Raw genomic sequence first — 26,635 nt, 5'->3', positions numbered from 1 at the left:
AAGTGTCTCGCCCGAGATATTGAACGCGCAATCGGCAACCGGTATCTATACCCTTTTACGGTCGATACGAAATATTTGCGTTGCACACATTTTACGATATGAATCGCCGGGGCACAATGTAGTATAAACAGACTCGTTTAAAATTACAGTAATTCCGATATCGATTTCAGCGAACAGGTAATAATTGATTTCTATAGAGAAAGTAATCGAACTTTACAATAGAACCGATGAGAGAAACGACTCGATCGATAGAGGAAGTTCCACGAATCATAGTTCCCACAGTCTCTCGAATATAATCTGAGAAACTTTGTACAATTTCCCTTCCTCCCAATTATTGCACGAAAGCTTTGTACTCGATCGTTATTCGACAAATTTTCACAAACTAACGTTCGTGTTTCGACGTCATTGCCGATGAGTTCGATCTCACGATTGAACAGAGAAAGCAAACAATTCTCCTTACTTCGACGAATAGCGGGAGGTCTCTATTCTTTCTTCGACCAGATTATAGACCAACGACCAATAACCGATCCAATAAGCAGGCTCGCTTGTACGATACAGTCGCCGTCATACCGTCTCGTAATAATGTCACAAGCAATAGATCTTCGACAACTTGAGAGGGAGAGAGAGCGTGAAATTCACTATTATTAACAATTCCAAACGTTGAGGATAAGTTTGCCCACGTAACGCGAGCCAGTGTTGCATATCTTAGCTAACCGTTCTTTCCATCTCTCTGCTCGTTAAATCCCTTCCACTCTGTGTGGTAACGCAACAAACGGGGCTCTTGGTGCGCAATCGTCGAGGTTCAACTGTCTTCGAACTATAAACCGATTAGTTTAACTTCGTGTTAACCCTGATTTATTCTCGTTCAGGAATTCGAGTGTGACGTGTCGGTGGCGGAGGGCGACAGAAGGAGGCAAGAATTTTCGTTCACCCTGTACGACTTCGACGGCCACGGGAAGATAACAAAGGACGACATAGCTGGCTTGGTCACCACCATTTACGATACCCTGGGCGCTTCCATCCAGGTACCTCCGTGCGGCAGCAAGACGATTAAGGTGAAATTGACGGTGTCGCCGGATCAGAGAGGCAGCCAGACGCGAGCCGGCTGTCCGAACGCTTCTCAGCCGGCTGCGGCGAGCTTTTCCGGAAATTCGTCCTGCTGCCATTTGAAGCACGCGTCCTGCAACAATGCCACGACCCACACCGCCGCACACGGTTTACGCAGAGTTCCTAGAAGGCGGAGAGTGCCACGACACCGTTGCCAGGTAAGATTGATGTTCCTTTCGGTCGAAGTTTCGAGTTTCGTTTTTCCTTTTTCCTTTTTTTTTTTCTTCTTTTTCTTTCTTTCTTTCTTTCTTTTTCTTCTTTTTCTTTTTCGGTGGAGAGAAGGGGGCCCCACCCGCCTCTCCTCCTATCCGGATTTCTCGTAACTCGACAATTCTAGAAGCTAAAATTGGATTTATCGATTTTTTGGGTTGGATGATTTATCGCCCAGAGGGAGAAATTTTATTCGTTTTTAATTAATACCGGCTCCCCGCGGGGGTTCTTATTATAACGTTTGGTCGATACATTGACCCCCTTTAGGTACTAGGCGAAAAGAAAGCAAAAATTCGCGGATCGTCCCTTTGGTTCTATTCGTGAGTGAGATATCTTATACTCGGTTATTCGTGATGTTTTGATATTCGGGGTGTATTAAACACATGGTAGAAATAGGGTTAAATTGTTCTAGGCTTTTGGGTGTCGGGTGTATTGCTCTGGGAAATAATTCTACGTTGGAAATAGTTGTTAATTTTGAAGGAGGGTATGCGATATTCGATTACAATTTTTTTGTTACGTTATTGCTTCAAGAGACTTTGATGTTACCTTCATTTTTCTTTTTTTTTTTTTAGTAGAACTATTTTTTTATCGTATTTGGGCGAATAAAGAGTCAGTCAATATTATTAATCAATGTTTTCGTGATTGCTTTCATGTTACAATAATATAAAATGACTTAAAAATTGAACGTGCACATATGGTGTCAACATAACAGAAAAAATAAAATTATTCGTTAGAGAATATATTATAACTTGACAGTGATATACAGAAGCCAACGATATATATTTTAACAAATGTAGAATCGTTTAAATGTCGAGTAGAACGTTTCACGTCTAGTTCTATAAATTCCACGAGAATTTGCTGCGGTAGCTGAATGATCCGGTAGCGGCCGATTTAAAAGTGCTGAATGGTAAAATGTCCGTCATTTTTCTTGTTTAGAACGAACAAAAGGAAGTGGATACTCACAGCGAGGATGACGGTGAAAACGCGCGAACGAATCGAATAAAGCAGGAGGAATTACGCAGAAGGGTGGGGCCCTTGCCTCATTTACCATCGCCCTATTCCAATAGCTCCGAGGGTGATATTAGCGATGACAGCGATGTTTCCCCCGCAGTTTCCCCCTTGACGCCTCTCCTCACAACTAATCAGCGAAAACGCAGCGGTGCCCTACAAAGGCAACAGCTCTTGGAAATTATTCAGGCGAACATGGAAAAGAATAATCTCAGTTTTCATACGTCAAGGTACGCCATATGCGTTTAAAATGCGTGGAAAATCGCTTTGTTCCTCTTTCTCTGGCCCGCTTTCTCTTTAAAGAAAGAATGAATTTCAAATCGGCTCAAAAATCGAACGAATTACGTTACAAAACAAACGTAAAAGAATTGGTATTTCGTTTCATTCATTTGTTCGATCTGTCTAATCTGTCTCTAACCTTGTTAGACACTTGTGGGACATAAAATGTGCCCGTATTTAAAAAATTCTTACATTGTATATTTATATATTCAGCATTTGATGATATTAATTTATTAAATATTAAATTCTCCAAGGTTTCGTAATTGCATCTAACGTTTCCAAAAGAACTCATTGAAATTGCTTCCAAACTTCTCAATGGTAGTACGTACTCGTATCCTAACGAAACTATAGTCTGATCAGACTTAATTGGCTGCACAAGGCCACCGTGGGGCTATACCCTCTCTACCATTTTTCTACATCACTGCTCCATCTATCGTCTTTTCACGCAAACTTGCAGGCACATGTTCTCTGTCTCTCCATCAGAGAAGCAAACAAACATGGCGTAAGAGCGGAAGTCGTGTCTGACGTGATTTACAGTTAAGAAAACTGAGTTTAATTCGATTATAAATGTTACATCTTCTTATTATATAGGGTGTACCTCAACTGTTTGGCCAAACTTCACTGGAACAAATTTTATTTAAACATAGGTCCAAAAATGTTCTCTTTCCGATTTACAGATATTGCACGTTAATGCAGCTCGAACATTGTATTCGCATTCTAGAACAATTCTAGAATTCGAATAAACTACGAAGTAAACGTTGTTTGACATTATTGGGATACAATAACAGAATATAGATAACTAATCGCAATTAGATACGATGTAACAATAAGGACGATAGTATTGTCTCTTGCATATTGTTGCAACGCGTTCATAGTGCGCGATTATAAGCGCGAATTCTACCTTTTCTTTCGAACAAATCGTATTATTCTTACGATATGCATATTACAAAAGTTTCCAGTTTAAATGTTTTGGTCGAACGGTTTGCAGGATACCCTGTAGCTTTTACAAACGAATTTATTGAATAAAAAATTCATGTATATGTTTGCTGCCCACCCAGGAAACGGCATCAGAACGAACAATCGCGCATTCCATCTCAAACTCCACACGTGGAGCCATCGACCCACCACAACAATCAAGACTGTCGTTCACCGTCGGAGACTCGACCCGCAGCGATGGCGTATGTTAAGCCCACGCGGGAAAAGCTTCAGGGTTTCACGTCTTTCTCCAAGGTACCTGCGAAGTCACGGGGGAATTTACGAAAAACACGGCCGCAGTATGGGCTACAGAGGAACAATACCACGGTGCAACCGCCGCGGGCTTACGTTCAGCCGCAAGTGCTGCCGCGCACCGTGATCAGTCCGAACGTTTACACGGACCAACAGCAAACCACGGGCAACGCGAACCGTAACGTTGGTAACCTGCTGCCGAATACCCAGCATCCGGTCAATCCGGCCCCGACGAGCAATCATAATGCTCAGCGTAACGAAACGCAATTCAGTCAATCGCAACAATGCGGTAAGTCGAGTAAGAAGCATCAGCTGAAACACGCAACCAGAGAACAGGATCAGGCCAGGGCCATGGTCCAAGTGGTTCGTTGGCTGGAACGAGAGTTCTCGCAGAACGCGGCCGCAAGCTCCGGGAGAAAACACGTTCACGAACATATTCATCATCACTATCATCATTATCACACCGAGGCTCTCGTTTGATCCATTTGTCTTCGTACGAAGAGATCGAGATATCTTAAGGGCAGCGTCGACACCCTCGACTGATAGGATGAAGCGCCAGATATTCTTGCAAACTATAAGTAGAATCGGTTAAAATGATCTTCCGAAATTGTGCGCATCTTGGCCCAGTGTTTAGACAAACTTTGGGTAAAGTGCACGAAAGTTGAACGGTCAAGATCAATGAGTTCAATTTGTGGCGACACCTACGTGTAGTAGTTTATTAATAATTTTATAATAATGTCATTTACACGTCTTTGATCAGCACCAATTTTTTAGATGTAGAAAATTCTCTTCCAACATCGAATGTATTCACATACTCGTATGTGGTCAAGGTAGGATCTGATCTGTAAGTTTTACCAATTGTAACTTAATATGGTAGAATCTAGGCAAAACACAAGTACTTTTCCAACCTTCTTCATTTTGGACACATATAAGGTTGCCACAAATTCATGTTCATTGGATTTTTTTTATGGATTTTTCAATTTGAGTTTCAATACGGGTTAATTTAGACATTAACACAAGTGTTGTGTATTTAATTAAACAAATCATTACTAGCAGTTGAGGGTAACATAATTGAAATATGAATTCTAAACATCCATATGCCCAGCAAAAAAGTAAACTATGTTTAGTTTGTTGATCTATTCCTACATTTTGCTACATTTTGTTACGTAGCCATTTGTACTTTTTTGTTTGTTAAAATGTGGTGAGTTCCTGTCGAAATAGTGTTTTAATTCCAAATACGAATACTGGTTAATCACATGCGCTAAAAAATACCGCGTTTATTGTAACCTTACTGTTCAGTTTTGTAAAGTTTAAATAACTTCTTATTTTTATATCAGTTTGATGTATGATAAGAAGTTCTGATAAAGTGGTTGAGAAATTTTTTGTAATGCACAGTTTGAGAATCACTGCCACGCTTTGCTCTTTCTAAAAAAAAAAAGATATTTTTGAGCTCAGTTCGTATATAGTCGCTCAACGCTGGGTCAAAATGAAATCGTTTGATTTTTAGAAACGATAACAAGAGCGAACGCGAGCCATTTTGAAACGTCGTTGATGACATTTAAACGAGCAGTTTATATCGAGAAGTTTTATTCTTGAGACGTGTAATCGTGTTCATCTTATCCTGTAGGAGTTGTTAATTATTTAATATATGGTATAGGCTGATCCATTTTATTTTCTTTTTTTTTCGGATCTCCAAAGTAATTGAAAATACGACCGAGTGTTTTCATCTTTTTTTAATAATATTATAAAAAAGGTCTAAGACGTTACCAATGATCTGTTACTGTACTGTAATGCATACTAGCTACCGAGATTGTTATTTTCAAATTTACAATTTATTATTGTAACTCGATATTTTGTTTGCATTCGTACACATGCTATGCGTCATAATTTTCAGAAGACATTATTTCATTACATTATAATCATGCACAAAAAATGAATTTTTTATTTTATTTTCGTTGTTAGTACAAAATACGGGGATCCATTTTTTTTCTTTGCAGACGATTTTTTTATTATAAATCGGTCGATATACACGCAAGTTTTATTATGCAATCTATTCGATCTACTTGTAAGAAACATTGACATTTTATACAAAACAGTATTAGCGCGTAACAGTAATGTAATCGCTATACAATTGCCTGGGATATCGACATCCGAATAAAATTTGTGAGAACTTTGTATACGTATGTAAAATGTACATTCACGAAAACTCGAAATATTTTAGATTCGTGATGTTCAACGATAGACGAGCTAAAAAACCGTATACTTGTGTAAGTGATAAAATGTTTTTTTAACTTGAGCTTCCTTACTGAAAATTTGAAGAAATTCAGGCAGAGGTGCCTGCAGACTTTTTTCATAGACGCTAAACGTTCTAAAATATCTCCATGAATTTCCTTTGGACACTTTTTCGAAACATTTGTAACTTGACAAATGAACGCATTTATTTCACAGAATCGTGAAACAAGCAAGACATAGATAAACATTTAGTTGAGATATGGAAAACATTGGATGATTTGAAAAATCTTGACACGATATTTATCAAAAATCGTTGGTGAATAAAATTATTTCAATTACTCAAATAATTTCCAATGATGGAAATTTGTCTGTTAGAGAAATTGAAGGAATGTCATACGATTATTCTCTTTCGAGATTTATGAAATTTTTTATGGTAAATCATGTATTGAATCTTCGACAATCTTATTCGAGGGATAAAAAAAATAGGTGGAAAAAGCAATTGGCCCTACTTTCACACCGTGTCGGTTTGTTTGTTTGCCGTCATATTTGTTAAAGAGCAAAAAGTGGTAGGAGTAAGGTTTAGTAGCCTTGATCAGTTAATTGAATTTGCCCCAACTATAGACTCGTCCACTGAGTTTAATATACCTCACATTTTCAAATTTTAATTTATTTATTCTGCGGTAGAATTTTTATTTTAAATCTTGTCGATGGTAATGTAATAAAACTTTTTATTAATACGTATTCGTTCCACTAATTTTCAATAATTAATTTTACAATAAAATTGTAGCAATAGTGCAAGTATATTTGAAGCAATAGATGTGCATTATAATTGTTTAAAATATATCAAGAGATTTATAATCATCCAATATTTTCCTTGTTTGGATATTCAGCGCTGTAATTTTTACAAGTATTTGCGATTAAAAGTTATTCTCGTAAAAATTGCAGTACAAATCAATGGTGCTCTCATATTCCAACGAATACAATAGTTTACCCTGTAATGACGTTAATGATCCTTTCGTTGTATTTATACGATATTTCTCGACAATACAAGAAAGTATTAAGATAATGTAATTCTAAGGGCACAATCGTGAAATTCGTATTTGATCCGAACTTTATGATATTATTTTTTAACTTTTATTCTTGTCTCAATTTTGCGATTTACAAACAATGAAATGAAAATAAGAAAAGTGATCATGAAGTAGAATTATTATTGTTCTATTGTACTATTTTATTGTATAGGAGGAGATGAACTTTTAATCATAAAGTTTGGAACAAATTTGATATTCCTCCCTTATGTGCAGCACCGCTCATAATTATTTGAACAGTGAATTCTAACTTTGCTTCAGTTACACAGTTATATTTTGGATTAATACCTTTGTTCTCAAATATGTCTTTTAGTATTCTGACATCGGCTATAAAATAAAGGTTCAAAATTTATTGGAAGGTTTTGAATTAGAATTCACTGTCTACAGTGATTTCTATAATCGTGAGTTTTAAAATATATTACCCATTACTTATTTGGAATTGTATTTTGTAGCCCTGAACATGTTTTCCCGATAACATATAACTTAATATCAGACGCAGTTGTTGTAAGTATTGAAACTTGATTTTTTTTGATCTAGTTAACATTGATGCTTTTTAATAATTAGAAGAATAATTTGTTTTTGCTATTTAATTTATTATTGATATGTGTATCATTTTTTGTAGGTCATAGTAGGAACTTTCTAATGCTAAGATGTAAAAATACAATTCTTATTGCTTCCAGCATGTAAAGTTCTTGAAATAATTATGAGCGGTATTATATGTAAAATTGAAGTGCACGCGTAATGGGAAAAGTTGATGGAGGAAGTATTATGTATACACACCTTTTGAGACTTAACTTTCAGCACGGATAAGATTTTATAAGAAATAAAGAAAGGATGGACTTGTTAAGAGTGCCTTGTCATATCTCTGATACTAATGCAAGTATTTAACTATTGTATCTTGTTTACGAGACACTTCCTTGAATTCCAATGAATCATTCAATATTAATGCAGTTACAATAATTTTTCATTAACGGTATATTAATGAACTACGTATCCTTTATATTATTCGGAAATGCATGATGTTTAGATCTAAATAATGAAAATGTTATGGATATTTTTGTATCGAGGACTCGACGAGGAGAGTATAATTATAATATTTATTAATTACAATAGATATTACTAACAATGCGATTAGAGATGACGACAGTTGCTACTTGTACATTTAGTCTTGGATGGCAATGTCATCCTGAGACATGTAATTTTATATCGATCTTTCTAATCATTGTAGATATTTTGTGTAATGTATTTTTTATTGATATTTATTAAAACACATTTTGATACTACATTATTGGAATTCGCTTTGAATTCCTTTTCTACAGAGTGTTTCATAAAACAGACCAATAAAGTCTTGAAATTATTCTCACTTTTCTATACATACCTTTCAATGAACAAAAACATCTCCCATATTCCTCTTTCTCTTCTATTCTTATTTTGATCAACTTTCTGTTATGCTATGCAATTTTTAGCAAAGTACACGAAATATATAGTGTATATTTAATCTAGATTGTCTTTAATTTTTTTTTGATAATGTAAGTCTCAATGTAATATATCAAATCGTATGTTAGTTACAAATAATGATATGATGATATGAAATAAAATTATATCTTCAGTATTTATATGCCTACATTAGTGTAAAGCTGATAGTAATTGCATTAAGTAAAAAAAATAGAATGATCAAACAATTAAAAAAAGCTTACTGCAAAAGTGTATGGTACTTGCAGAGAAACATAAAAAGTTTGGTTTTAATTTAAATAATTTAAACTAAACAAAATACAAATTAAATTGTCAATGAATCTATGCATTTTTAGAAAATTTTAATTTTGTTTTCACATTTAAATTATATTTTTAATCAAATGTTAAGTAACAAATATTTTTTGTTTATTCATACTAGTAAGTTCTAAGCTTTCTCCTGAACCAATTTATACCGAAACTATTAAAATGGAAGACAAAAATGTACAAATTTTATGCTTTATACGTATTATAATTTGGTCATTTTGTTCATAAAACTAATAATTTTTTATTCTTAAAAATTTATAGTGTAGTTACAAATTTTTGAAATTTACAAAGTGGATTTGTATGTACCGCTCTTTAGTACGCGTGATTTAAACTAGATAGCGTTATCAGCTTGAAGTTCTCCAATTCCTGACATGAATGTGTATGCAAACAAGAAGAAAAGTTTACGATGGACGCACGAAGGCGAGACAGGGAACAAATTGGGTTATGTGGTGTTGACAGAATTTGGGGTAAATCGCCATCACGAATAGAAGAGTAAGAAATTAGAGTGCTTATCCTTAGATTCTATATTTTCATTGTTCAAATTATTTTATTTAATATTAATGTTAATAATTTAAAATATATTACAGTTTTTTTTATCATGAATTGTGTGTATATAATAATTGTTGAATTTTAAATGCAGTTCTGATGAAGATGAGGAGCTTCATAAATATAAGGATAGCATTATTTTGAAGGACAGGAAAAGGAAACATGAGATGAAAAAGAAGGTAAAGAAATGTACTTTAATATTTCTTTAATTTGATATACATACATGAATTACAAAATTTGTGGAAAAACTACTTAACCATTCTATGATTTTCTTATTGTATTAAACTTTGGTATTTGAAATAGCCACTTCTACTTCTGCATTGATCAATTTTTATATAAATATATATTGTAATTTGATTATTTTAATATATTACTGTGTCTCTTTTAGAAAAGTAAAAAACTAAAAAAGGAGAAAAAAGCTAAAAAGGAGAAAAAGAAAAAGCGTAAGAAAAAGAAGAAAAGATCAGATAGTAGTTCTGATAGTGATTCCGAAGAACTAGAATGGGTAGAAAAAAATGGATCTAATGATAAAGCAAAAATTAAAAGAGGATCCAGTTCAGATGACAGTGGTGATGAAAGTATACTAGGGCCAGTTCAGAAACCACATGTGACATTATCTGCTAAAGACTTTGGTAAAGCACTTTTACCAGGAGAAGGAGCTGCTATGGCTGCATATGTTGCAGAAGGAAAGCGTATACCTAGAAGAGGTGAAATTGGTTTGACATCAGAAGAAATTGCTTCATACGAATCTGTTGGTTATGTTATGAGTGGCAGCAGGTAACATATTTTTCTCTGATTTATTAAAATTATTTAACATGATCGCTACAATGTTGCTATAATAGATTCTTCCTTGTGTCATTTAAAATTTTAAAATTTATTTTAATAAGACATTCAAACAGTGCTAGGATTATGAAAGTAAAACATAAGGAGAAATCAAAGTATTTGAATGGATTATGCCTGCAACATGTGCAGGTGTAATATACAAAAACCTGGCAGCAAACATGTTAATAGAAAACATCTCTCTCTTCTTCTAGACTAGAAATTATCAAGATTATGAAGATTAATATAGAGATGTAATATTATTTTTTGCTTTATACAGACATCGGCGAATGGAAGCTGTCCGTATTCGTAAGGAAAATCAAATTTATTCTGCTGATGAGAAACGAGCATTGGCCATGTTTAGTAAAGAAGAGCGACAGAAACGAGAGAATCTTATTTTGGGACAATTTAGAGAAATGGTTAATCAGAAATTAGCTCAGGAACAAAAAAATAAATGATATAATTGGTTTGTACAAAACGATTAGTGACCATTTTCATCTAATATGATATAATGTATATAAAAATTTTACACGAATGATCAAATATTATTTATATGTATACAAATGTATACATTTATTAAAGTATATGTATATATGTTATATTAGCTGACATAATCTAACGTCAACGACTCGATATTCTAATTATACAATTTACTACATACTTATTAATTAATATAGATACAAACAATTTGCGTTTTGAGTGATTAATAACAATTTATTAGTAAAAATGCCAAGATACATAAGAAATGATTATTTTATAGAAACAATCTATACCTTTTGATTACTTTCCCAATCTAACCATCCTCCAATATAATTATATGCACTAAAACATAAATAAGATGGTTTTGTTAGAAACACTGTAAAATATATATAAATAGTTTATTTATGAAAGTTTAGTACTTTTTATATCCGAGTCTTTGTATTTCTTCCTGTACCATACCACTTCTTTTACCAGATCTGCAACTTAGTATGATTTTTGTTTCTTTTGATGGTTTCTCTTTATCAAATCTCTCCTTAAAGGTTTTTTCAGAAAAATTCAGAAATACATTTGAAACATCTCCCACTGCAATAATATAATTTTATTAATAATGAAATATGTAATAGAATAATACTGTTACATTTTAACAATACTCTAACAAAGTATTCTGATATATAAATACATACTTGGTATATGAATACTTCCTGGTAATTTCCCAGTTTCATCAATTTCACTTTGCTCTCTAACATCAATTATTAATATACTATCATCATTCTGGGCTTCCAAAATATCTTTATAATAAATATTAAAGTCTTTCTTATCGCCTTCACACATTTCATTAATATCAGTTTTAAGAAATGTTAAAATTGAGAAGCGTAAATTTGTTTGTTCTAAAAAAATCATAAGATCATTAGAAAATAAGTACTGAATCAATCTTTTTACAAAAATTTGAGTGCAAGTGAACATTGTTAATATTTTTTATAAAATACAATTATATCAAAATATATTGAATTGGCACTTTGAGAATTGCATACAATATGGATAAATTAAAGGCTTAATACATTTCAAAACATTACCATGTACAGGAAATATTTTACGTGATATAAGTTTTAATAAATTATTATACGCAAATGTTTTCTGTACGATACGTGAGTTACAGTGAAATGACCTAAAAGAAATGAAAGATCTACAAAACTGTCGGGTTGTGTTGGAAGACATAATCGGTATACGAGCACCGGACACTTTTGGTCCATACACAATTATGCAACGAAAATTGCTTGCGTAAAGGGCTACTGTTTAATATTTAAATTCTATGTACTACATGTGGAAGCGCTATAAGTTAAGCTACGTTCTGAATAGAGTACTACTTTTAAGGATATTGTGATATTATTAATATTTAACCTTCTGAATGATTACGTTGCTATCATATACGTAATTTATATTTTCTGATGGCGTGAAAGGTAAGATAACGATATCGTTTTGTCTCGATTTTCATCAGTAATGATAATAAAGCATATCAATGAACGCAACATAAGAATTTATATTCAGAAATAAGAGAAAGAAAATTGTTACGCAATATTTTACATTGTATGCATTCTTATGTTATTAGTAATGTTTACTTTGCAATAAGAATTAGTGTTGAAATAAAAGCCAATCATAGAAATAAGTATATAACATAGGTCAGTCATATGTCGAAAAAACAATGAACTCGACATAAAATTCTTACTGAAGATTAAAATGTAAATACATTTGTTCAATTTGTACAAAAAAGCACAAATCTTTATGCTAATTGTAACGCGACATAAAAAAAAAGAAGTATACGGATGATATTCTTCGTGCATTGCTTTGTAGTGAATCATCTACGGACGAAGAAAAAAGTTGGGAAAGTTTAGCAGAGTCAGGAAGAGTGTATCCCGTTTTCGTATACGTCGCACCCTGATGAGGAATGCGGGAACTAGTAATTTTTATTTCTCGTGCGTGGAGCAGTAAAGTGTACTAATTTATCGAAATAATTACGACACTCATCCCGTTTTTGTACCTTCGCATAATGTGAGTAATCAGAGAACAATCTTGTATGGCCATCTGTTTACAATTTGATAACGCGGCATGTGAAAATCCTTGTTGGGTACATATCGAGGATATTCTTTTGTTTATTTATGCAGTCCTTCAAGTTCAGAAAGCTGCAAAAATATTAAGATTGCGTGCAAAAGCTACCTTCTCAGGTTCGTAATAAGCATACACCGATGAGTTGGGTTCGTGAGACCTCGAATACTTTCCCGCTGCGATGTTACGCATCCACGAAAAATTCAATATCTCCGGATTATCAACATTCCAGAGTGTTGACACCTCTGTCAGAGTGCTCTGCTTTACCATTACTAGAACATCACCGTCTCTTTCTCAAACACGGACTCCACATAATTCTCTCTCAGCTTCTCATTTTCGAATGCCGCGTAGTGTCAAATAAGAGTTGCATGAGTAGGTTTACATTCCCAGTGGTTTTTAGTGTTCGGAGATGTGAGAGTGAATAATCTGTGAGCAATTGTTCGCATCCTTTTCGTTCGCCTTCTCTGAGTTTCGAGGTGAAGTGTTTTTAGATGTTGGTTGAAATTAGAGCTAGCTAATGTTTAAAATAAAAGTATTTGTAATACTGTTTTAAATAGTAAACGCTAACATAAATGCAAGTAAAATGATATTTTAAATTCCAATATGAAAACTTAAGAAATATACACATATCTGATCAATTAATTCTAGTTTACATATACGCAGTTCTTAAGAATTTACAATCTAAAAACAGTTGTGCATTTTGTTATTCTTGCTACTTATTACCTTGCAAGTCAATAAAATAGAGATCCATTTTATGCCCTTGGCATGCTAATGTGTAAAATAAGACAGATTTTTCAAGTTAGTGGTCCATAAAATAAATTTTCAATTGCAATATTTCCCAATTCTGGTTAATAGACTTTTAAAATATTTTAATTTCACTGTTTTACTATTCAGATATTTCACATGCATATGTAAAATATTATTCTATACGTATTTATGTGATTTGCTATTTAAAATAATATTTGAAATACTTTTATTTTAAATAATATTCTTGTTAGTTTTAAATAAATTAATTCAAATAAAACTATATTTCTACTTTTATGACATTGACTTCTACTTTTAGATTTTGAAGTAAAATCATCCATTTATTATTTACTATTTGGTTTAATGAAAACAAATAATGCAGTTGATACAAATATTAAATGATACTTGTATTAATTTATTCATACAATTGAATATGTATCTAGAGATATCATATTTATTGAAATTAATTCTGATACTATATTTTCAGATAAAATATAGAAGGCATAAATGAAAAAATAAGAAAATGAGTTCTCTGCAACAAGGTAGCAGATTTTTGCCTTTTTCGAATAATAATATACAAAGGAAGCAATTATCAATGCAAGGTAGAGGCATTTAGAAACCAGAATTAATATAAGTTTTCTAAGATGTTCATTTTGTTTTATTATACATAAGTTGCAAGTAATTATGAATTGCTAACAATTTTCATGATTCATGTTGCATATATTTGGTAGGTGGTCTTCCACAAAGTTTAAGTGGTAGTGAAACTGATGTTTCAACATCAAATGAAAATTTAACCAATGAAGATCGATATGTAATAAGACATACAGCGCGTCAAGAACCCCAAGGTCAAGAGAACCAGCAGCAAAGTCCTTCCAGGTCTTCCAGTCACAAAGAAAATATACCAAATATACAAGTAACTACAAATGAATTTATTTATATTCGTTTATATCACTAAATAATAATATACTTTCAATTACTTTAATGATAATAATTTATGTCTTGACAGTTATATTATATTTATCACATTTTTAAATTTTGTACATAGTCATAGTCACTTTTACATATCACACTATAATTTGTAGTACATCCTATTGTCCATGAAATGGGCGTGGATGTTGCCTAATGCCAAGTTACCTGACTATGTTATTCTTACGTACTTCAAATTACAATCAGTATTATTAAGTTACATAAGTGTAAACTGCTTTATTGCAATCCAGGGTAACCTACTCAACAGAAACAGTTTGAAGGACAGTTTGAATGGATCAAACAGAAACAGTTTAAAAGAGAATTTGAACGGTTCCAACCGTAATAGTCTCAAAGACAGCATTAATGGTTCTAATAGAAATAGTTTGAAGGATAACTTAAGTAATCGTACCAGTGTAGGCTCAAACAGGAGTAGTTTAGACGTGTCTACAAGCTCGTACAACACACTCATCATACACAATGCTAATGATGATAACTCTTGGGTACCATCTGGAAGGTAATATAAATTTAAAAAAAAATTAACAGACTGTATATTAGTATTTTTATTTTAATAATAAATTCAGCTCTTAATATAAACTTTATAAAAATCATATTGAACAATTTATTTGTTATTTTGCTCGTAGAAATAAACATTAGTAGTTGAGAAAGTATCTTGTCATTCTTAGTGTAAATTTCTAATTGATATACAGGTTATCGGGTGTTGTAAGGGAGCATGGAGATATGGGTTACTTATATTGTGATGGTGGTGGAAAGGGACACTCAAACAGTCCTACTATGCAGTCTTTATCAAATTTATCTCACGAAGATCACGTGTACGAGCAACCTAGTAATGGAGGATGTCAAGAAATTACAGATATACCAGATGATTATCTAAGTCAGTCGCAGGTGATTATTTCATTAGTATATTAGTATACATGTAATAAATAGACACATAGAATTTAAATTATTATAATAAGAGTAGTTAAATAAAACTGATTTTGTATTTGTATTTCTTTACACCAAGCAGGTTTTAAAACATCTTGCAAAAGAAGTGAAAGTACCATCATATAGTAAACTTGCAAATAATGGAGGAAATATCGATGTGAGAATGAGAGATGGTGATAGAGGAAAACAGAACGACAGTGAATCCGAAGACAGACCACCACCTTCGTACATGTCTGTTTTGCTACCATTAAAAAATAAGTCCAGACTTGTCGGACCAATGGAAAAGTTGACATTATCAAGATCGCAACCTGATTTGTCCAGAATTGGCAAGCCAGACATCGATAATTATAATTTGCGAGCTACTTCTCCACGGTAACGTGTTTAAAGTTATTAATAAATTTGTATAATTTTTAACCCATGTTCGTAACAAATACCGTTTCATTTTATATATTTTAATAGGCCTCAAACGAAAGGAAGAGAAGAGACAGAATCTGCGGCTGCTGAAATATGGCCACCGTCGGAAACGATTCAAATCGTAATTCAAGAAAATAGTGCCTTAAAACTAGAGTTGGAGCGATGTTACAATAAAGTCGCCAAATCTCAGAAATTGGAACAAGAAATTGCAAAAGTGCACAGGGCGCACGAAGAATTAGCAGCATCGTGCGAACGGAGAGAAAAGTTGGAACGGGCTGCTAGATTAAGGCTGCAAAATGATTGCAGGCGATTAACCGAATTAAATCGCGCATTAAGAGATCGAATAGACTTACTGTCCGCACGTACTGACAGCCCGCCAATCGTGGAATCTATGAGAAAGGAATTAACTCAACGCGAGTTATTAATTGGACAATTGATTACACAAAGTAAGTTAATTTACATTGACAGAAATATTATCGTAATTTTGTTGGATAAATTATATCTCTAATTATTGATTTTTACTTTAGATAAAGAATTAGCTGCAGCAAAAGAAAGACAAGAAATCGAATTGGCAGCGCAACGAGCAACGTTACAGGAACAGCGCACACATATAGATATTTTAGATACTGCTCTCACTAATGCCCAAGGGAATGTTGTGCGCCTTGAAGATGAGGTAAATTTTTCAATTTTTAATAATATATGTAATGTTCATAAGTTGATCGTCAAATTAATTTTTTTTACAGTGTCGAAAGAAGCAAGTATACGTAGAGAGAGTAGGTCAACTCCAACGAGCTTTGTCTTCTCTTCAAGCGTCTAGCGACAGAAGAGAAGAAACAGAAAGACAGTTGAGAGGTCAATTAGAACGAGAGTTAAGGGAGGGTGGGGGTGGTGGTGCTAATGGTAATGAACAATCCTTCAATGGAGAAACGATTGCAGAGTTGAAACGACGAATACGCGAAAGAGACGAAAAAATTATGTCACTCGAGGGTGACGTTGCGAAATGGGAGCAACGTTATCTCGAAGAAAGCGCATTGAGACAAGCTGCAATCGATGCAGCTAGTCTTCCAAAGTAAGTTTCCTCGTTCGAGTAAAAACATTATGTACTGTACGAATTAATCATTTGTAATGTTTGTACTTTTCATAATTAGAGACGCTAAAATAGCTGCGTTAGAGAAAACAAGCCAAGATGCCGAGAAATTAATTGCGGAGGCACGTTCCGAAAAAATGAGACACATGGACGAAGTACATGCTGCACAGAAGAAATTGGCCGATCTTGAATCTAGGTAGTAAAATAGAATTTATTCTATATCCTTACTGCTATTTTTATCCTAATATTTCCTTTATCCTCTGGCCTACTGCCCTCGTATCCCCTGATACTCCACATCTGTTCAGCACATGCTGCCAGATCAATTCTTCGCATACTCTGTACATCTTTTTTCTATCTCGTCCCGGTATATTCCCCCTCGATTCATCCTTTTTTCTGTTTCTTTAAATATTTCGGTATTTCTGTTGTCACTCCCTTCGAAGTTATTGTTTCGTATGTATTACCTGCACACGTATAGAATACAATACAACTGATACAATTACTCTTACGTTGTACAGAATGAAAGATCTAGAATCAAAATTGGCCGAAAGGGATGCAATGATCAGAGTTCTCCAGAAACATACGTATGATAAAGATAGCAGTAGCAGTAGTGGTGTTGGTAGCTATCCTGCCGCTCATTCGTCTCATTCGAGTACGTCAGCAGATCATCACACTACACTGACAAGCACGCCAGAACTTGGTAAAAAGAAGCGTTTCATTAAAAATTGCTCGTATACTTTTGTTTAAACATTCGATTATTTATATATACTTTATAAAAAATTGTCGATCGATCGATCATTCTCTAACTATTAATTCTACGTTTAAAAGTGAGCAGCGTACTGGGTGGAGGCAGTGGTTATGGAAGTACTGGTTCGTACGGTGTTACGGACAGCTACAAGTACAGGAAGCAAGGCAGTTTCGAACAAACGAATAAAAGTCTCGATGATCAGTTAAAAGAACTAGACTCCCAGCTGCTTAGTAAGGTATGCAAAATACAAGTAAATGTATAATTTTCATGTCGTTAGTGCCAGTTTATTGAAATAGCAACCGTGCAAACAGTTGAAAATAGTGAATATAATTTTATTTATTATTGCCATGTCACAATCATTTCACAGAATTTTTAGTTTTTCCACATATCACTGCGCCCGATATAATATTTTTATTTTGCGAAGATTGTACTTTAAATTCTATAGAATTTATTTCATAGCTACAGCAGAATATGAAAATATTACCGATTGTATGGTCAAAGGTATTCAAATGTTATGTTTGACTTAGTTCTATGATGGAGAATAGTTGACGCGTGTCTTTTAGAAATACTAGACGACAAATGTTTTAATTGTACGCTTTTTTTAATTTTAAAGCCAATATTAATAATAATATACGATGTTTCTTCAAGTAAGCGCTTTCTTATAACAAATATAAATTAACGACTAGTTGAAAAATTCATGAGTCAGAAGTATAATGATTTATGAATGTTTTTCAGAGTAAGAGATACATTGGCATAGTTTGAATAATTAATAATTTAAAAAATGAAGTAAAGTAAACTCAACGAATAAAGGATGAACATTTTCATTGCGCATCAACTATTCTCATATTGTGTTTACGATTGCCATTAGTTGCATAATAATGTGTGCCTATTAATTCTTTAATTCTCGAGAAAGTTTGTATTTTTTTATTTTCTTTTATCAATGGAAGGTGTACAGAGTAAGTTTTTTTATTATCCATCATGATTTTTCTACAATGTTTTATCAAATTCACATCGAAACAAATTTTTACGAGATTCATGCTCTTTTAAAATCGTGTAACAAAGTGTAAAATATTTTTTCTGCGATAACGATAGAAAAAAGAATCATGGTTGCTAATGAAAAGCGAGTTGTGTATAAAATTAGGAAACAGTTTTTGTAGGTAATATGTAAAGAATGCACTCACCATTCATTTTTGTTCACAAACGCAGTAAACTGTATTTTCACTAATACAAATCTTTGTGTGCCATTGATTTTTCGTTTTACAATTAACTACGCAACAATTGTGTGTAGCAACACGTACTCGGATCGAAGAAAGAATCGACTTGAACGACCGTACGATACAGATAGGGGAATACACGGGCTTAAATTCAATTGGCCGCTCAAGGTTTCATCTTTGCGTCGGATCTGGATCGATATTATTTGTTACATAAAATAAGCACTAATATATCTGATAATGAATCATTTAGATTGTTTCAAGATTTGCATCGTTTGATATCAAAATCAAATAAGTCGTATCGTATGAAAATCATTTTTCATTTCAATTAACCGTTTTTTCGAACGAGAGAGTAGTTAATTTTGCGATTTAAACACAAAAGTGTCGGGTATTATCTACAAGATACTCTGCTCGAGATAATTTATCATTTCGATAATCGATTTAGAAATATTTCGTTCAAATACTATCCGAAAAACGATAAAGTGGTAAAGTGACTAATCGTAGAACCGAGTGACCTTGAGCGACTATACAAAAGGGATTGGATCTTAAAATGTTGAATATAACCGATGTTTTAAACGGAACGGAAAAAATCTTGAAAAATCTGCAAACTAAAATTTGCAGTATATATATATCTATAAATGAGTTGTCCATAGACTGTAACAAAAAACTATAACAAAGAGCGAGGGACTCTCATTTACATAATTTCTTCCCCCCGTAAAGCAAGTCGATTCTTCCTTCGGTCTGGCTGTAGTCTAGTCGAAGAACTCAACGTTTACCTCCCTCTCTTAAGCCAAACTAACCCACCCCGTCCGAATCCCGAGTGATCCCAGAGTGTGCATGCGCTGTTGTGGCGAGCACTAACCATCCGTTCCAGGTCCCGGATCTCCTCTCCAACGCAGGCGTTCTGTTCTCTTGTTTCAGCGGGCACTTTGCTGTTTTCCAGGATTCTCTAATCCAGGCACTGCGTCGCGAAAAGGAAAAATACCCAAGCCACTATTGGCGGGTGTAGATAGCACAGGTACCTCGAGCACTGCCTCGAGCAAGAGTCGTCTGTTGGACGACTCGGGGGGCGAGGTCTCGCCAGGTATAATGGAATTCGCGAGCGCGGCCTCGAGGCTGAAAGGCACCGTTTCGAGATTATCGGACGGCAAGCCCGAAGACATGATGCTCCTGGAGAAACAAGGTAGAAGCTCTCAGAGGCAGCGGATGCAGGAGGGCGAGCCGCGGCGTGCCGGCAGTCTGCCTCCCAGCTCGCTACCGCGGCCACCGAAGAGCCTGAAATCGACCAACTCGCGTTACTGTCGATTAAGCGACACGGAGACACGCAAGAAGTCGGACCCAGGCCCGGCTCTGGACACCTCCTCCGCGAGCATGAAGGTACGGGACGCGGGCAACTGTACCATCGAGTACGGTAGATTCGACACGAAGGCCCAACGCAGAAAGAAATCGTCCGGCAACGAGCCGCTTGTACCGAACAACTCGTCGAAGAAGCCGTCGTCCACGGTCGGTCACGAGTACGAGCGTCTACAAGGTGAGAATCTGCGCAAGAAGCAACTCTCCGGGTCCGAGGTGAAGCACAGGGACACGCAGAGCCGCTCGTTGATACCGCCGCCGTCTCGTCGTATCGGGGAGTACGGTCGTCTCAGTGAAGGTACTTTGAGGAAACAGACCGGTTCACGGGGACAGAGTACCGGTAGCACGGTGAGCAGCAAGAGCGGAGGAGGAGGACGCGATTCTGGCGGCACGGCCAGCAGCGAGGCGTCCACCTCCTCGTTGCCACCTTCCAAGGCGAGATCAATACCGCGTCCCAGCAATTACCGCATACAGTTTTAATTCGCAACACTGAGAGCGGGTCTGGGCCTTTCCAGTCTACGGCGGGGACTTTCTTCCACTGGGGACGTTCCATCGAACGAAAACGGAAGCGCAACCGGCACGGAGAACACGCGCTCTGTAACGCGTTTCTCGTACATTTTCCAATTTACCATAAGAATCGAATCATCCTCGATCTCGCTCGCGCGTTCCGTACCGCCGACGATCCGTGATCTTGTTTTTATACGTTTGTAAACAGATATCGCGCGCAACGCTTGTAAGACTGCGTATATTATCACGGAAAAGGGGTAACGTACAAAATGCGCTACGAAACGAAACGAATCATTTTATATACAACAATTTATACATATACATTTATATATATATATACATTACTGCGATGCAATACGTCATGGTAAACACAGGTGAGAGACGTTTTCAACATATTTTTACAACTTGTTCGATAATGTCGCCTCGTGGTCGTCGGTTTACCCTTTTCTTCGTTCTCGATTCGTGACGCTTCTTTCTCATTTTTTTTTTTTAGATACGCAGGGGGGATAAATCACGATCCTCGTTTTCATTTCGCCAATCGGTACGCGCCAACAATCACCGGTTACGATTAGTAGACGGAGCTCACGGTTGACTCACGGTAGAATAATTGCACCAGACCTCTTAATCGCGTATCGGTTAACGATAGTTCCGACTGTTTAGCGGTAAAGTTTCTTCCGACCGAAAATCTTAAACGACTCGAACCAGAGGTTCTCAAATCTGTCCCGTTCGCGGCGCGTATGGTGTAGCAATTTTTTCGCGACGGGTCCGGTATCTCGACAATTCTTCCACGGTGTCCCCGTACATCGCGACGATTCGTTTTATCGGGTAGTCGGGGTACAAACGACTCGATACCTCGATAAGTATTTATTGTTGGACGGAAGAGAGGAGATCGTCGCAAAGGTTCGTTAAATAACAGACGTTGCTCGTGGACGAAACACGTGCATCGGATCGGAACGTTCGGGCGCTCTTTCATACTTAACCGTTGTTTCGTTCCTTCGTTTTCGCAAACTGATTCGAACAATTAACCGGGAAGCGCGCAAAGTTCGAAACTGGTCGCGAAGTTACTTCCCAAAAGTCGTCGACAGATGTCGCTATTGTTGTAGGTGCACCGCGTCGCAGTTTGGGAACCACTGGCCTAAACGGAAGGTCCCATCATGGGTCACCGGTGACCAGCGCGGCACGGAACGCGTTGACAAATATCGATGCAATACCCTATCGGTTCAGTTGGCTTCCGTTTTCGCTCAAAACTCGCAGACCTGTTTCCGAGGGAGTCTCGGAGAATAACGTGGGAACTGAACGAATTACGATTATCGATAAGGAGGAGTTCGTACGCGTCATAAGCGAGCGTTAAACAGCGTATAAAGTAATAACGAAAGGCAGATTGGTAACAAGATACTTATCGCAAAATCAAAAAAAGAGCAAGATCAGCTTCGAGCACCTTTTGCTTCGTTCTTCGGTAGTGTTCGATCGCATAGAGTCCTAACGTGCGTATATGCGTGAGCATTGCGTAAACAGCCATAATAATGAAGCGCTAGTTCCCTTCGCTACTGTTAAAGAAGGTGAAGCCAATCGCACGATATAGCGAAGACGTGGTATATTGTTGCGTAGCGATAGTGCATGACCTAGTCATTACCAAAGTAACTTCTATTATGAAATGGAATTGATTTCCTCTTATTTCGTATGCACCGTGCCTACGCCTCAGAAACACTGCGGCCCTTTATCAGATTTATTCATCGCGGGAAAAATGAAAGATGTGCCTTGTAAGACTGCGTAAATGCTCGGTATAACTATAGGATAAGAGAGAGAGAGAATACGTTCAGGAACTTTCGAGTTAGGAGGACGAGTGTTCTTCGGCCAAACACGAGCGTGTGGTCTCGGCGACTGTAGTCGGATCAAACTCAATTGGCCACTCAAGATCACCGAGGGGTTTATCCCCACCACGCTGTTTGGCTCCTCCATCGCTCTATCTGTCGTCTCTTCGCGCAAACCTGCAGGTATACTGGCTGGAAAGAATATGGCGAACCACTTGGCGCGCACTCGACACCTTCGAGGGTATAAAACGCAGAATAAGTTTTTCCACCACTTATTACGGGGTCGTGTAGGTCCACAATGCTTACCGCTTTCGTGTCACCCGGCCCTTGGTGTGCCGCAGTGCATGCAAATTCAATTGATCGTTCAAGGTTATCGAGGGGTTAACTATATCGTATCAGCTTGTAACGGGAGGTCGCTCTCGTCAACCGATCCCTTTTCCCCTCCTCTAGTTCTCGTTCCGTCGTTGACTCCCGTATGCGCAGGGTGTTCACGATCAAATTATGAACATGTATTTTACGAACGAAAATAGAATACGAAACACAAGCGTATACTCAAACGAAACTCTTTTCGATATATTTTTATTCGTAGAAAACTCTGTCATAATTTGATAGATCCCTTGAAAATCTTTTCTAAATTATCGAGTTGTACGTTCAATACCGGATAAATTTCATTTAAAGCTTCGTCTCCGATTCCCTCGATTTTGCATACATTGAGAACGAGAGGGAGAAACAACGAGAGGTGACGACATTGCGACCACCCGACAGGGAATGCTGCAATAATGCCCTAAGTTTTGAGAGAGCGACCAGCCGGGAAGGTGAAACTAAACTTCAGTTTTTTTTTTTTCTAATAAAAGAGCACTGCTGTTCACGAGAGATACATTCTGAAGGACACTGTCCCCCTCTAGGTCCCATTTTGTGTATGCAGACGTAACGCGGCGTTGGTCAACGATTCAGGCCCGTGGCAACGGAGTCAGAGTGGGGGGAGTGATCGAGGCTCGCGTTGGTCAGCACTGGCGTAAATGTAGGAGTGGGGTAAACGACCTTGAGCGGCCAATTGAGTTCGTACCGACTGTGCACTACTCACGGACCGTATTTACTCTTCCGCCGAGGATATCGCATTTTTCGCGCGTGCCTTACGAAAGCATTTTGTACGGTGTATCTTTGAGATCGTTTCTTGTCGGAAACGTTGTAAAGATACCAAGTAACAAATCGGTCCCGCTTTTCGAACGGAAAAGCGGGACCCAAACCCCCGGAGAATAATGAAAACCAACGTCCGGTTGCGCAGCGAGGGATTTAAATAGTTTCTATATTTTCTGTAATCACATTTTCGTGTGTATGTCTTGATCCGAGGATTTGAGTGTCTTTTACGCAACGAGAGAAGTAAATCCGTAACGTAATTCGCTAATTTAAGACGAATGTGAAACGCAGCGACGGTGAAACACACACACACACACACACACACACACACACACACACACACACACACACACACACACACAATATATATTTAGAAATAATATATTTCGTAACGAAAAGTAACGTTTTGTAAAATCTACTTCATCCGCTAGTGAAGTATTTGCGTGAAGGTAGTTGGAAAAAAAAAGTACTTTTTGTCCCGCTTGAAGTTTCTGAATGCTCTTCGGTTACGTTATTTTAGTTAACGATATTTCAACGACGATTGCCATCGCGTTTTAATTCTGATCGACGCGGAACGCACTTTTTAGGGAGAACATTTTTACGTCGTATTTTTTGTTTTCAGGATGTTTCTCGAACTGAGCGAGATTTATTTCACGCGTTGTTGACCGCCGTGTGTGTTCAATTTCGATGCGCGTGTACGGGACCTCAAGGCGCCGCGTGTATCGTATCGCATCGTTTAAAATTCATTAAAATTTCTATACGAATCGAGTACACTGCACTGATTTTATACGGAAAAATAAGATTCTTATCGAAAGAGGATGTTCGTTTGAAAATTCATTCGAACGAAAGTCGGGCACAAAATAGCGTGGCGCCGATGAGTTTCTTAGAAAAATGATCGTGGCGGTCAACGTGTCAACCCTTTCGCTACGATAGAGTCATTGGAATCGCGTAATCTCGAAACCAAGACTATAATTTAATATCTTGTATCAGATCTCGTATTAAATTTAGATTTTACATTGAATTACACATCCTCGGTGAAAATCTTGTATCGTTCAATGGTATCGCTGTTTGTAACGTGTGCGTAAACTTGTGCGAGTGTGTACATAAATCGACGTAAAGAATCATGGCATGTTGTATACGTTGAGTGATCGTAGAGTGACTCTTGTCTTTCTAGCGAAAGGGTTAATTTAACAGCGCGAAATCAGGCTGCAGAAAAATCGAACCGGGTTGACAATCGGTTCGAAGTACGTTCAGAAAAATAGTTATGTAATTTTTTTTTTATGTCCGTTTCTCATTTGTTACGCGAGAAGTTACACAAAAGGAAGTATCTGCAACTTCGTTCACGGTTCAAGAAGCTTCAAACGTAATGCGTTGCGATTATAGCGTTAAACCGCAAGATTGTTTCGATCTTCGACTCGTAATTAGTATAGGTACCTATAAGACTGAAAAAAATGAATACCGACGAAACAAATTTTCTTCTCGCGATTTGCTACTATGTGTTTTTCCGCCCCATTTTTTCTCTTTTTCTCTCTCTATTGTAGACGTGCGCGCGCGCTCGAATCCATTAACGATTTCGGGTCGATCGGTGGTCGATTATTTTTCTCGAGACTCGATCGGAATCTCCAACGTTTCTTGTCACGTATAGTGCAGGATGAAATGGTAGCACACCTTGGATAATTAGTTATTTAAACTGTATTAACGACACCGAGTTCACAGTCTTTGCCAAATGCCCTTTTATTAGATAGTGAATGATGCGAGCTTTTTAAGTAGAACAGTTTATTATATATATCGTAAAAAAAAAATAAAAAAAAAACCCGTACAGAGTTGGTTAGTCTAAATGATAGCACACTGTATTTACGAACAATAACGATTCATGTGTACAATAAAAAGATCATTATATTAATGTTTGGTTGGATCTGCTTCTCAAGGAAGATCATCGATGAAAGCAGTAGATAACGATTTATATAAACTTTTCATCGTTTTTACTTTACCCTACTCCAAAAATCTTTTTTCACTTTAACCTACTTCGAGAATGCGATGTTTTAATTCTTACACAATAATAAACAGTCTTCCACGATATTTAAAGTCTTCCACTCTCGTATACGTTTCTCATCTGATCAATCTTAATGTTTTCGATTATACTAAGATCGAGTGAACCCACCGTTAGTGCAAAAGCATAGTTTTCTGTTTGTTCATCCGTCAGATGTACAGTATTGTCCTTCAAGTTGTCGCGAAATTGTCTCCGTTATTTCCTAAAACTGCTCATTTCCATGCAATTGAACCATCGAATTAATTACTTTCGTGTCGTCTCTAATGATCTTCGTGTACCAATTTTGTATGTTAAAAAATTGTTTGAATCGTAGCTTGAGATTTACTTAAAATAAAAAAATTTATTACGTATATACGGTTCTTAGTGTAACACGTTTACAATATGCACTGTGCATTTACTTTTGTCAATTGTACGTAGCATGAAGAACTTAAAGTGTGCTATCATTTTGTCGAGCTTGCTCGCAAGTACTCGAAGCTCCATTTGGAATTTTATTCGTTTGCATTCAAAATTTTTTAACGTTCGACGTGCTTCCTTTTGCACAGGACGCTTTTTGTATGATAATCGGTGCGATTGCCTTTAAATTATAAGATTCGAAAATTTCAAGGACAACACTTTGATGACCATACAGTGTAGCGCAACGTCTAACGCTTGTAGCTGCTCTTATTAGCCGAGAGCCGATCACTCTACTACGCAGATATTAATAAATTTTGACGAGAATCAAGATTTAGACGATGGGCGTTAAAATGTTGTTACTTTCGTTCGGCAGAAACAGCCGCGCGTACAAATAAAAATGCTTTTA

At 36.3% G+C, this 26,635-nt stretch overlaps 4 protein-coding genes and 1 long non-coding RNA gene across 12 annotated transcripts in view; 3 read left to right on the top strand and 2 right to left on the bottom strand.

Moving 5' to 3' along the window:
- Positions 1-9,374, top strand: part of Nkd (NKD inhibitor of WNT signaling pathway naked cuticle) — a 21,043-nt gene extending 11,669 nt beyond the window's left edge. The window contains exons 3-6 of one of the 3 annotated variants that reach the window (XR_012992009.1): positions 870-1,265; positions 2,254-2,555; positions 3,663-7,652; positions 7,771-8,495. Coding sequence is in view for 2 of the 3 variants with exons in the window: in XM_076311039.1 (XP_076167154.1) it covers positions 870-1,265; positions 2,254-2,555; positions 3,663-4,311 (1,347 nt within the window). In the remaining variant the exon portion in view is untranslated. Of the gene's footprint in view, positions 1-869; positions 1,266-2,253; positions 2,556-3,662; positions 8,496-9,240 lie in introns of those variants that run through there. The other 2 variants (XM_076311040.1, XM_076311039.1) reach the window with 2 other exon arrangements.
- On the top strand, positions 9,267-11,084 carry LOC143146599 (uncharacterized). Its single transcript, XM_076311041.1, has 4 exons — positions 9,267-9,416; positions 9,565-9,649; positions 9,859-10,247; positions 10,570-11,084. The coding sequence occupies exons 1-4, from the start codon at positions 9,331-9,333 to the stop codon at positions 10,745-10,747; spliced, it is 738 nt and encodes a 245-aa protein (XP_076167156.1). The 5' UTR covers positions 9,267-9,330; the 3' UTR covers positions 10,748-11,084.
- Positions 10,855-12,640, bottom strand: LOC143146600 (rhodanese domain-containing protein CG4456). Of its 3 annotated transcripts, none has more exons than XM_076311043.1 (4): positions 12,493-12,640; positions 11,453-11,656; positions 11,189-11,351; positions 10,855-11,111 (listed from the first exon to the last, which is right to left on the bottom strand). In XM_076311043.1, exons 1-4 carry the CDS (start codon positions 12,623-12,625, stop codon positions 11,057-11,059), a joined length of 555 nt encoding a protein of 184 aa, XP_076167158.1. In that variant the 5' UTR covers positions 12,626-12,640; the 3' UTR covers positions 10,855-11,056. The 3 variants fall into 3 exon arrangements, with proteins under 3 accessions (XP_076167158.1, XP_076167159.1, XP_076167157.1); XM_076311044.1 differs by lacking the exon at positions 12,493-12,640 and adding an exon at positions 11,935-12,076 and having other exon boundaries at positions 10,883-11,111; XM_076311042.1 differs by lacking the exon at positions 12,493-12,640 and adding an exon at positions 11,843-12,067 and having other exon boundaries at positions 10,888-11,111.
- On the top strand, positions 12,107-26,635 carry LOC143146597 (uncharacterized). Of its 4 annotated transcripts, none has more exons than XM_076311037.1 (14): positions 12,107-12,226; positions 12,618-12,815; positions 14,101-14,215; positions 14,345-14,526; positions 14,831-15,093; positions 15,287-15,482; positions 15,604-15,893; positions 15,981-16,381; positions 16,463-16,608; positions 16,679-17,004; positions 17,084-17,218; positions 17,538-17,719; positions 17,848-18,002; positions 19,900-26,635. In XM_076311037.1, the coding sequence occupies exons 3-14, from the start codon at positions 14,137-14,139 to the stop codon at positions 20,809-20,811; spliced, it is 3,267 nt and encodes a 1,088-aa protein (XP_076167152.1). In that variant the 5' UTR covers positions 12,107-12,226; positions 12,618-12,815; positions 14,101-14,136; the 3' UTR covers positions 20,812-26,635. The 4 variants fall into 4 exon arrangements, with proteins under 4 accessions (XP_076167152.1, XP_076167149.1, XP_076167150.1 ...); XM_076311034.1 differs by having other exon boundaries at positions 15,601-15,893; XM_076311035.1 differs by having other exon boundaries at positions 12,618-12,988; positions 15,601-15,893.
- Positions 12,836-13,238, bottom strand: LOC143146601 (uncharacterized). Its single transcript, XR_012992010.1, has 2 exons — positions 13,030-13,238; positions 12,836-12,946 (listed from the first exon to the last, which is right to left on the bottom strand). It is a non-coding gene; the product is annotated as an uncharacterized LOC143146601 (long non-coding RNA).

This window comes from Ptiloglossa arizonensis, chromosome 5 (genome assembly GCF_051014685.1).
Source record: "Ptiloglossa arizonensis isolate GNS036 chromosome 5, iyPtiAriz1_principal, whole genome shotgun sequence".
In the NCBI taxonomy this organism is placed as follows: domain Eukaryota; kingdom Metazoa; phylum Arthropoda; class Insecta; order Hymenoptera; family Colletidae; genus Ptiloglossa; species Ptiloglossa arizonensis.
This window is presented reverse-complemented; position numbering and strand designations above follow the sequence as displayed.